General features: G+C 45.8%; 1 protein-coding gene across 10 annotated transcripts in view; it reads right to left on the bottom strand.

Moving 5' to 3' along the window:
- The window catches only part of PTPRT (protein tyrosine phosphatase, receptor type T), a 1,160,479-nt gene that overhangs the window by 160,314 nt on the left and 987,935 nt on the right, over nucleotides 1–12,230 (bottom strand). For 6 of the 10 annotated variants that reach the window (XM_027558515.1, XM_027558516.1, XM_027558520.1 and 3 more), the window contains one exon: nucleotides 2,740–2,769. The exons of the other annotated variants lie outside the window; for them this stretch is intronic. In XM_027558515.1, coding sequence (XP_027414316.1) covers nucleotides 2,740–2,769 — 30 coding nt within the window. The remainder of the gene's footprint in view (nucleotides 1–2,739; nucleotides 2,770–12,230) is intronic. 10 annotated transcript variants of the gene reach the window in all.

Below are 12,230 nucleotides of genomic sequence, written 5' to 3'. Positions count from 1 at the left end.
TGAGGAGTCCCCATCACTGGTTGCCAGGGAAGTCCCGGGTGCTGTGTTTCTAACAAGCTCCTGCGTGATGTCAGTGCTGCAGGTCTGTGACCCACAATTTGAACAGAGACGGCTTAAAGCACCCACTCAGGGTCTCTACCTAAGATGTGGCGGAATGGAATTTTGAATCTGGAGACCACAGGGGTCCATCATTTCCATTCTGTTCACCCTTCACCATCTACATGCATCCCTCAATCCTTTGGTTTCACAAGACTGGTCACACACACCCTCCTCGGCTCCCTGTCTCCACTTAGCCTCCAGATCCTCCTTTTCTCTGGGTACCGCACCTCCAGCATCTTCAGCCACTCCCTTCTGCACAGGCTCCTCTACATATACATTCCAGGACTTTCTGGCCCTTCAAGTGGCCGATCTCATGTTTCTCCTCTCTTTTAGGGCCCAGTGGTTAAGAAGAAGTTCCCCTCCTCATGGGCCCTGGGCAGGCTGGCTTCTTCCCTCAAGGCTACCCCAGGACCTGCACAAGTGACTTCTGCTGGTCCAGGGCCATGCCCGAGCCCTCCACTTCCATCTCTCTGCAGCACCGGCTACTGTCAAGTCTTCCTTCTGCAGTGGACTTCACTTGGTTCTCTGTGGTTCTCCTCCCACCTTTCTGTCTGCTTTGCCAGTTCTCCTCCTCCTCTGAATCTTTAACTGTGCCCCATTCCTGAGCTGGCATGAGTGTCACACCCTAGGATCTGTCACTTAGAACTCCAAGTCTGCACTGATTCAAAGACCCTTGCTTATCGCTGCAACTTGAAGCACGAGTACTTGTGTATCTTCTTCTATACCTCCATACCATTCGTGTTTGATTTCCTCACAGGGCCCAGGACAGAGAATGGTACAAAGTGGGCCTCCGGACAGTGCTATGTACATTGGCTAACAGACTGAGGCGGCAAGTTGCCCAGACGGCATTGCATGCCCATACCTAATGTAGCACATTGATCCTGTAAGAATCTCCTAGAAGACCAGAGGCACCATCAGGGGCCACCACTTCAGCCCTGACTCCTCATGGTTTCTGAAAGGGGAAACAAAAGAAAACTTACATTGCAGGAGTGCCCATTTATCTGCAAGGCACTTTACAAAATTCTTCATTCCCTACAAGCTAGGCACTATTATGCCTATTTTAGAGTTAAGAGGAAAGAGGCTGAAAAAGTTCAGAAAACTTGCTAAAGGCTATGTAACTGCTGAGTGACAGAGACGTAACTTGAATCCAGAACTCTGACTTTTTCCGGCGGCAACAGTACCCCATACTGTCTCACGCTTCCGTGTCTTTGCACCTACTGCTTTCCCTGCTCGGAATTCTTATTTCTTCAGCCCTAGATAAACCCATCTCTAAAAGCACTGATAACTATCCCCTGCCCACTAAAAAAAATCAGTCACACAACTAAGTGTCCCCATAGCACAGTACCTGTCCCTGTAGGTACCTCTCAGCTGAGCTAGCAAGTATTTAATGTTGGGCTAGTCTCTCTGATAGATCTGCACATGAGGGTAGGGTTCAAAGTCCTGGCCATCTCTCCATCCACAGTGTCTGGGTCATAATGTGCATGTTCAACGCATGTTTCTCAAATGAATGAATGATCAAATGAAGCAGGCTGTTGGTACTTTTGGTGCTGGTGGCTGGGGTTCATTGGTTCCTATATAAGATCAGGGTGGTGATCCCAGAATCTCATCTGCTCACTGCATGGACCTATTGACCAGGGACCCAAATACTGAGCAGAGAGATGGGGAGGCTGGCTCCCTCCTCATCTGCGAAGGCTTCAGCAGATGATCACTAACAGATATGGTCTCTCTCACAAGGCTGGGCTTGCCAGAGGTGGAGCAAGACATGGAATGATGGAAAATACACTTTACAAGGAGCGAGGCATTCTGAGTTTTAATCCCTCTCTCTTGATGACTGGATGCGTGATTTCATGTACTTCACATACTTCTCTGGACCTGAATTTTCAAATACGGAAAATGCCTATTAGAAATGTGAGACTAATTCAGTGGTTTTCTAACTCTTCATTACCAAGGATCTATTTATGGAATTTTTCTTATTTACCCTCATGTTGTGAAAACGTCTGGTTGAGTAATAAGAAAAACCATAAAAAAATTGTTAGTCAATCATCTATAACTACCAGCAAAGTGCACTGACAACATGATGTAACTGATGATAAACACTAGACTGGGATAATTCTAGCCCCAGAGAAAGACCTTGCTGTGAAGCTGGTTCTAGATAAAGCTACGATTCCCTATAGACTTCCTGAAATACTGGAAATAGCCAATGAATTTCTTTCTAATCTTTCAGCTGTTAGGGCTATGCATTTCCCAAGCAGACATAAATGGGCTTTGAAGTTGCTGAGATCAGTGGTTCTGTTTTATGTGTGCAAATCCTACAGGAGGATCAGGTTTTCCTCTTGTTGGAATTGGAGGATTTCTAACTAGAGACTTATACTGACAAAGGAGAAACAGCCCTTCACGGCTCCAAAAACAAAAAGGGCGGGCGGGGGGCGGGATCCAAGATGGAAGAAACAGGACAGACATGAACGGTGACAGGGCATTTTCAAATGGAAAACATCAAGGCAAAATCAAAACGCTGTGGCTGCAGGTGACTTAGACAGAGGTGAGTATGAGAAACCAACAGACACTTGGTTGGTGCAGGAAATGCATGCTACAGGTTGCCTTACAGGGCACAAAGCAAAGTCACCCCAGGTCGATACTTACAAGTAATAGGAGTAGGAATAAGCATTTCTTCTATATATTGATGGGCAGTCAGATGAAGGAAATGTCCAAAAGTGGGGGAAAAGAAAAGACAAACAAACAAGAATTAGATTTATAAGAAATCTTGGTTCTTAGAAATGCACATAGTATTACTCCCTAAGCTCAAGGAGATGCAAGTTTCTCAACTAGTCAGCGTCCTTGAGCGTCAGGCACTTGCAGTGGTAGAAGAAATGAAGGAGACCTCTCCTGTGATGGAGAAACTCACTATGCATGCAGAGGAAGCCAGATCGCATTTGGCCATTTTAATGGTTTGAAAATTCTCATGGTTACTAAAACTAGTCTCCTGGTAATTATGATGTTTTGGTCTTAAGTCAGATTTCTGTGGCCTTCTAGAACTAATTTATGACAGTGCTCCTGAGATCTAAGGAAAAAAATAATGACTTCTCTGTTAAGGTTACACTACATCAGAATCTGTGCAGTAAGATCACAGCAAAAGCAAGGAAATCGTGTAGTCAGCATCCAAGATGGCTGCCCAGTGGTCCATATTTCCCCAGACTCACGTCCAAGCGCAGTGCCTTCCACACGGAATCAGGGTTGGCCCTAGGTGACCAATAGAACACAGCAGGAGTTACATTCTGGGACTTTCCAGCATAGGACAAACAGAAGCTCTGTGGCTCTGGCTGCGTCTTTGGAACTTTCCCTTGGAGTCCTGAGGCTCCATGTAAAAAGGCTAAGTATCCCAAGCTTGCTGTGGTCAGAAGAGGCCATGTGGAGAGGCTCTAAGACTGTATGAACAGAGAGATGCTTCCAGCCAACCCCCAGCCAACTGGATTCTACCAACTAAGACCCTGGATATCATAGAACAGGAACAAGTCATTCCCTGCAAACCCTAGCCAAAGTACGGATTTATGAGAAAAATCACTAAATCTCATGGCTTATTTTTTTAAGCCACTAAATTTTGGGAAGTACTTTGTTATATTACTGGTAGAAAACTGGAAGAGCATTCAAATTTCATCATGAAAGAGCACTGCACTAAAAGAGAAGAATTGCAAACATCAGTTTGAACAGACTACAACTTGAATAAACTCTCTGTGCCTTCCTTTTATTATCTGATTCTTAGATGAGTTGAACTAAATCACAAATTTTCAAACAACACATTCTCAGGATTCTGCAGACTCACTGTAATGAGGGAGCATGTGGGGTTCCTGAACAGGTAGGGCTGCTGGCCCTCTGCCAGCCATTAAAGGCAGAGCTTCTCCATCTTAATCTATTTCATAAATTGGCATGTCACTTAAGATTTCACATGACTGAAAAACAGATTCCACTCTCCAAAAGAATGGTTGAAAAATCACTGCCTGCAGTCTTTCTCTGATGTCTCTTCTAGCTCTTGGCTTCTGAACAATTAAAAAAAAAAAAAAGGAAGACTCAAGTAAGTCTGTGATATTCCCTTTGTTATAATTTTTCTTGTTCTGTAGGAAAATAAATAGGAAAACTTTTCTTTTACTGACTTAATTATACTGACAATAACTAATACATTTGTGGACTGAGAAAACTTGCTGAATAATTCAGGTCCTCAAAGACTCATCTAAGTACGCAAGAATAATTTGTTCCCATCTTGAGTTCTGTGGTTAATTCCAACTGCTATCCAGTTTTGTTGACACAGAAAGACGTGGTCTTTACATCCACAGGGTGGGAACGTGACCTCAGAGCCCCAAGCTTCCCCCTCTTAAGTAGGAACTGGCCAAAGCCCCCAAGGTAAGCCCACCCCAAGGCTTTCTCTCATTTATCAGGACAGCCAAATTCTATAGGTCCAGAAGGAAAGCTCTGTGCCTCCTTGGGAGGCTGAACTGGGGCAACCACAGCCAGCAAATCTGGTCACTCATAAAACTGTTGAATATCTTTGGCCAAATGAACAGTGGCCCCAGATGGGAGAAAGGGGTGAAGAACTTCCAACAATGGGTGGGATCTAGAACAGCCCACGCAAGCCATCCAATGCCTCTACCAACCACGTGATGTGTTGTGCTAAGGCACTTAAGTCGTTTCTGATTCTTTGCGACCCCACGGACAGTAGCCTGCGAGGATCCTCTGTCCGTGGGATTCTCTAGGCAAGAATACTAGAGTGGGTTGCTCTAGTGGGTTCCTCCTCCAGGGGATCTTCCCAACCTAGGGATTGAACCCAAGTCTCTTGTGTCTCCTGAACTGGCAGGCGGCTTCTTTACCAATGGTGCCACCTGGGAAGCCCATATAATACAGGTTGGCATTCTTCTTCACTGGGGGCTCTGTGGACCACAGCCTGGGAATATGATTCCTCAGGGGCAGAGAGTTTAGGCTGCATTTGATAAAGACTCACAGACATCTCTGTTCTCTATATTGTCAAGAACATGGGACTGAGAATGGAGAGGCCAGAGTTCTGATCTCAGCTCTGTTTATTTGCATGCTATGAGGTTACCCCTCACTAGATCTAATATTTTATGTACTTTGGGACCAGTTGCAAGGCCTCCATCCTGAGCCAGGATTTTTTCACCATCAGCAGCTCCAAGCTGCACCTTGGGTCTCAACATTCACGACCTCTGGCGGTCTGCTCTCAACCTTCAGGATTCCCCTCTGCCTGGCCACCTCCTCATGACAACATGCTTCCTCGCCCTTTGATTCACCTCTTCCAAGTGGCTGAGTTATCCTGGATGTCACCAGAAGCCACTGCAATCCCTGACCAAGCTTCAAGGCAACCCCAGAATGATAGGAGCTGGCAAGCGTCTATTAATTGAATTTGTTTTCCAAATTCAATTGCAGGGCCTTCCAGGGCAAGGATTATACTTCTTTACTCTGTGATCAAAACAGAGTATACATGTGTCCTTTCTCTCAGGCTTGAAGAAGATTTACTGAAGGTCTAAATTTACAAGGATACAGTGATATTGCAAGTAACAGATTGCCTGAGACCAAAGATTCTGAGCAGGAAGACAGCTGTGCTTAGGAAAAAACCCCAAACTTTATAAAGCACATACTGCAGAATCTCTTCAGCTGGCTGACAAGAATGACTTGAGGCATAGCTTCCCTTTGCTTCATACTATTTAAACAAGACTAGTTGTCTACTTTACCATCCATTTAACCATCTACCTGTCCATCCATTTCTTAAACCAACCCATTCACTCTTCCATCCATCCATCCATCTGCCTCCATCCACCCATCCTTCCACCCATCTATCCACCTCCTTAAAAATCTGTACATCTACGTATCCATTTAGATCATAACTCCACACACTCGTCTGTTCATCCATGTACTCATCTACTCATTCATCCAACACTCCATCCATCATCCACTCATCCATCTTTCCACCCGTAATTCAGCTACAACTTTTGAAGGGCCTATTAAATGATTGTCTCCGCCAACTACCAGAGATAGAAAGACGAATGCCATCTTAATCTAGCCAGTATGTCTGATGGGAGAGTCAGACAAGAAATACAATTTAGATGATAATTAATACCTGCCACTTAGATAGTAGGAGCTCACTTATGTGGCAGGTGCTGTTCTCAGTACCTTATGTGAACTATTTTATTTAATCCTCATTAGAAGTATTATTATCTCTATTTTACAGGTGAGGAAAGTGAAGCTCAGAGACGTTAAGTTTACATAGTTGGAAACGGCAATCCACTCCAGTATTCTTGCCTGGAAAATTCCATGGACAGCAGAGCCTGGCAGGCCACAGTCCATGGGTCACAAGAGTCACAGATAACTTAGCAAATAAACCATCACTACCACCAACACCAAGCAACATGACGAGGATCAGAATCTAAGAAATCTAACTTTAAGAGCCTTCATAACAAGCACTATGCTATTATCATCTGGAGCGATACATGGTATGAGGCAGTAACACAAGGAGCTGTGGGACCATATTTGGGGGTAACGGGTAGAGAGGGGAGAGGTAATTTGGCTTAAAGTCTGTGACGCCTCAGTTTTAAAGTCAAGGAACACCCAGATGGAGTGGGAGGGAGGGTACTCCAGGCTGCTGAATATGCGTCTACAGACTGGGTGGGTGGTTGGTTATCAAGGTGGAAACGTCAAGATGTTGGCACGTATATTCAAAATGAATAAACAAAAAGGACCTACTGTACAGCACATGGAACTCTACTCAATGTTATGTGCCAGCCTGGCTGGGAGGGGCAGGGTTCGGGGGAGAAAGGCTGTATAAAGGGTACTCTATGACTGAGTCCCTTTGCTGTTCACCTGAAACTATCACAACTTTGTAAATCGGCTATACTCAAATACAAAATAAAAAGTTTAAAGTTTGCGGGGGCAGGAAAGATGTCGGCAGAGCCTAGTTCCCAAAGAACTTAAGTTGCTTACCCTCAGTACCATAGGTCACAGGGAGAACCCAAAGGATCAAGTGGCCAAATATTTTTCTAGATGGATGATTCTGGCAGGAGTCTGAGAAAACAGTTGGAGGAGAGAGGGACTGGGGTTGTGAAAGCTGCTCTAAGAGTCAAAGCAAGAGATGCTGGGGGCAGATCTTGATATCGCCCTGAGGAAGGAGAAGAGGTGAATGTGAAAGGTGGTTAAAACACAAAAGCAATAGGTGAGTAAATGCGAGCATTTTAAGACTTCCAAGGTTGGTGGCTCAGATGATAAGGAATCCGCCTGTAAGGCAGAAGACCCAGGTTTGATCCCTGGGTTGGGAAGATCCCCTAAAGAAGGCAACCCACTCCAGTATTCTTGCCTGGAGAATCCGATGGGCAAAGGAGCCAGGAGGGCTACAGTCCATGGGGTCTGCAAAGAGTTGGACACGACTGAGCAACTGACGCTTTTGCTTTCCAAGGTTCTAGCTTGAGGCTACCCAAGTGAGTGCAAACAGAAGAGGGAGTAACCTCCCAGGGTGCGGTGCAGTTTAGAATGGGGTGGACAAAACAAGATACAAAGTTTACTTGGGGATGCTTCCCCATCTTGACAAACCATTCAAAATGATGTCATGCAGTTCAGCGTATCAGCAAATCCTGCTTTACATTTCACCCAGGTTAGGCGGTGCTAAGAGGGCAGACTCTGTTATCAGATTGGCCAAGTTTCAGACCCAGCTCTGCTGCTTATGAGTTATGTGATCTGGGGCAACTTCCTTAGGCTCTACATGCTTCACTTTGTCACCTGTAGCGCAGTCCAATCTAACTGTGACCCTGCCTCTTTGGCTGACCCGGTAGTTATCTTTCCCTTTTGTCTTTTTTTTTTTTTTTCTGGATATATAGGTGTTCCTTGAATCTCAGATCATGGTACATCTTTCGCATACTGCCCTTCCAGACTTAACACCTCCCACCACAGGGCTGGGTTTACCCTTGATGCTCAATGTTGATATTTGGGTCTGTAATCTGAGTAAAGCTTTCTTGCCCGAGAGATGGAGTGCAATCGTGGACTCCATCTGTTCTCATTTCACTGGGATTCAACATGTTTTTAGGGAATCCCCAGTATCTGCAAGGCACATTTGTGACAAGGATGAATAAGAACAGGCAGCCGATGGTCCATTGAAGAAGAAAAGCTGTGAATACAAATGACAAGTGCAAGGCAGAACACGACAGGGATCCTCACAGAGAGAACCCCAGATGGTGAAGAGACTGTCTAGACTGAAGGTCAAAAGGGTTTACTGGAGAAGGTATCTTTTACATCAGACCTTAAACATGGGCAGGATCTGGCCAGATGGAACTGAGGAACACACAGGCATCGAAAGAGGAGGAAACTTCACCAGCCAAGGCACCGGAGTGGGTGAGACTCTAGGAAATCTGCCAGAATCACCGTGAGCAAGGGGGCAGCATAGCTTCACAGCTCTCTGGATGACCTAATAAGCATGTGTATCTTCCCTCATTTGCTCCCCATGAACCATGGATACTGGGGAGGAGAAGCCAATGAAGGATTTTAGAATGCAGGTTTGGGAGTACAAGTTTCATTTCTGAAACATCACCTAGGCTACAGAGTGGAGGATGGGTTGGAGGGGTGGGGTCAGAGTCAAAGAGAGAGGAGGAGGGTGGGGAGGAGACTCCTACAGCAAAGCCATAGAGGCTTCCACCAGGGAGGAGGCAGTGGGGAGGGGGAGAGGAGATGATGTGACCAAGAGAAAGTAAAGACGCAGGGTCAGAAGTACTGGGGTGATGGAATCCCGTTGGTCTGGCTGATGGACAGGGTGTATCTGTCACTAAGATGGGGACACACGATTGGGAACAGGTTGGTGGGGAGCTGATGATTTTAGCTTTGACCATAAACACTTTGCGGGTAAACATCTAGGGGCAGATGATACAGGGCAGTGGAGCTCTGGTGAGACAGGACCAAAGCAGAAGGCCTGCTGTCCCAGGCCAGTTCAGTCCACAAAACTACAACTGGGGGTCTACGCATCTGACACAGTGGTTGCAGGCAACGGGGGGACCACTGGATCTTCTTGGGGTGGGTGCTTGTAGGAATACTGCTTACAGAAGGTAATAACTTGAAGGAATTCTACTCGGAAGAACTTGGGGCTGAGAGAGAGTAACAGGAGCCTTGCAGGTGAAGGGAAATGTCTGGACATTTGATTCAGGGAAACAGCGTGCACCAAGGCAGAGAACAGGAGAAAATGATGTGAATCTGGGTCACCTCTGCCCTATTCCAGGATTCACATTTCTACCAGTCTCCATGCACTGCTAGGACAGAAATTAACAGCAAGGGGCCTGGAGTCACAGAGCCTGGTTTGTATTTCAACTTTGCCCATACCCTGATTTTAATTCAACAAATAATCATAGAAGATAGGATCCTCAGTTTCCTCTTTTCAAAAAACAGAGTCCTATCTTCTACGATTATTTGTTGAATTAAAATCAGGATATGGCAGCAGTTGCAGCAGTTCAAATGGGAAACAAACAAATTAGTTAGGTCAGAGTGTGTGTGTTGATGGCAGCACTGCCTTCTGCATATTGGTGATGGGGTTGGAGCTGACTTGGTACACTTGTTGGTCATGTGTAAGATGAATATCCCTGTTGATATCATGCACTATAGTCCTGTTAGAAGGTACAGGAAGTAAAGCCTGTCCCAACCATTAGCTCATTTGATTCTTAGAGCAGATTCATGAGATTGGCTGCATCTCACAGATGGGAAAGCAAAGGTTGAGCTTTGATACATTGCTTCTCCAAGGTTAGCAGCAGATACATGGGGCTGTAGAGATTCAGACCCAGTTTTTCTGTATCCCAGTACACAGCTAACAAGATGTCTATACCCCTTAGACTGGGAGCTACTGGGAGGCGAAAGCGTTAGGCGCTCAGTCATGGCTGACCCTTTTCGACTCCATGGACTGTAGTCTGCCAGGCTCCTCTGTCCATGGAATTGTCCAGGCAAGAATACTGGAGGGCAGACATGGAGAATCAAGGTACAGCAAGAGATGCACATTTATCTCAAAGCAGACTCTCATATCTCAAACTCAAGACACTTCAAATGCACTCGTGGGAAAGGTACTGTCTGGACAGGCCAAGTATGACTGGCAGTAAGTTTAGGCTGGACCAGGAAGCCCTGGGCAGGGAGAGGAGACGAGGAGATGGGGGAGGATGGAACTGTGTGTGCTGAAGGATTGAAACTATCTGCCTAAAATTTGCTTAGTTTCCATTTGAAAAGTAAGAAGGGATGGAGAGGTTCATGTAGAATACACACGTCTTGAGGTACAGATCTACCAAGTTATCCTGCTTAACCTGGCTCCACGTTTCCCCAATCAGAAGTGTATCGCTATGCCCTAAGCCTTGGAGAACCACACTCAAACTTCAGGAACTGTGTCCCAAGGAATAAATGATGATAGGAAGCTTATAGGCATATGCAACAACTGTCCATATGTGTGTGGCTAATAAACACCTTCAACCATCAAGATACACTTATTAATGTGGTGGTCATTAACCTTTTTGGCATCAGGGTCCAGCATTGTAGAAGAAATTTTTCCATGCTCCAGGAAGGTATGGGGATAGTTTGGGGATGATTCAAGTGAATTACATATATTGTACACTTTATTTCTAAACTGATGCCGCTGCTGATCTGACAGGTCCATAGTCCAGAGGTTGGGGACCCCTGGGTTAAGGCACTAAGGCTGGAGCTTTCCACCTCAATTTACACTGAAGGCACCCAGGGCTCTGTAACATTAAGCCAAGGGACCAGAGAGGTGGCCTAGCAACTCCTTGGCTGCCCTTTCCTTTGGGAGAGGATGTCCAGTAATTGTAAGGAAGGAGGTCAGGGAAGAAGATGACCAGGACTGCAGAGGGGACAGTTTTTCTTCATTTCAGGACTCAAAAGGGCACTCATGAAGAGGGAGTGTGTTTTACTACATGATGGCATGCACAAATCCATTCTAGACTGTTTCTGAGGTCTAGATGTGACGGACAAGCCAGGAGAAAAAGATGGAGACATTATACAGTGACAGCCTAAGAATGGATGTTTTGTAATGAGCTTGGCTAGAACCACACGGGTTAACTCTGTCAGAAGGGGCTTCAAGTTCCATCTTAAAATGCTCACGCAACCCTCCAAACTTATGCAGCCCTGATTCTGTATCATCCTGCATTCAAAGAAGCCCAGTCCAAACAGCCAAAGGTACTATTAAAAGAAGTCCAAAGTTGAATTTGCATCTTTTTCAAACTTGAAGGGAATTCTGTTTAAATGGATCATCAACGTCTCGCGTCCCCTTCTGCAACCTTGCATCTTTCCATATGTCCTCCAGCCATGAAAAAAAAAAAAAAAACAAACAACAAGAAAACATTCCTCAGGGTATGTTGATCTCTCTCTCTCTTTCCTTCTCTTTCCCCAGTCTTCCAAATGTAAATTGACTTCACTATGCCCTTTCCTTGGTCATCTGCATCTTTAGCCCTTTCTAGGCCAGCTTTCTAGTTCAGTACAACACACACAACACCTAATACAAGAGAAAGACTCTCTGTGGACAGTGACAGGTAAGCCGCAGGGCCTGTAGGGGGAAACTAGGAGCATCTTAAGTGGGCTGGAAACACTTGGCTGCAGTCTGGGGAAGACTTTGAGTCAGCTGAACCCACTGGGATGGAGGGAGCCACCATGCCCATGTCCATGGAGGTTACAGTGAAGCCCCAGCTCAGGCCAGTGCAGGAAGTGTGGCTGGCATTCAACTTCTGAGAGCTCCTGGAAGCAGAAACTAACTCAAGGTCATGAAGGGACACTGAAGAGATGCTGACCCTAGGACTCTGATTTGTGATGGTTTCCCTATTATTTTGGGGTTTCTTTTCCTTTAATTATCTATTCCCTTTAGGTGGCTGTGGACAGCGTTCCCAGGTGGTACAGTGGTAAAGAATCTGCCTGCCAATGCAGGAGACACAGAAGACATGGGTTGGATCCCTAGGTTGGGAAGATCCCCTGGAGGAGGAAATGACAACCCACTCCAGTACTCTTTCCTAGAGAATCCCATGGACAGAGGAGCCTGGTGGGCTGCCAAGAGTCGGACATGACTGGGCAACTGAGCACACAACACACGTGGACAGCATTCTGGCGAGCCCTAAGTAAGT

This window comes from Bos indicus x Bos taurus, chromosome 13, assembly GCF_003369695.1.
Source record: "Bos indicus x Bos taurus breed Angus x Brahman F1 hybrid chromosome 13, Bos_hybrid_MaternalHap_v2.0, whole genome shotgun sequence".
Classification (NCBI taxonomy): Eukaryota; Metazoa; Chordata; class Mammalia; order Artiodactyla; family Bovidae; genus Bos; species Bos indicus x Bos taurus.
This window is presented reverse-complemented; position numbering and strand designations above follow the sequence as displayed.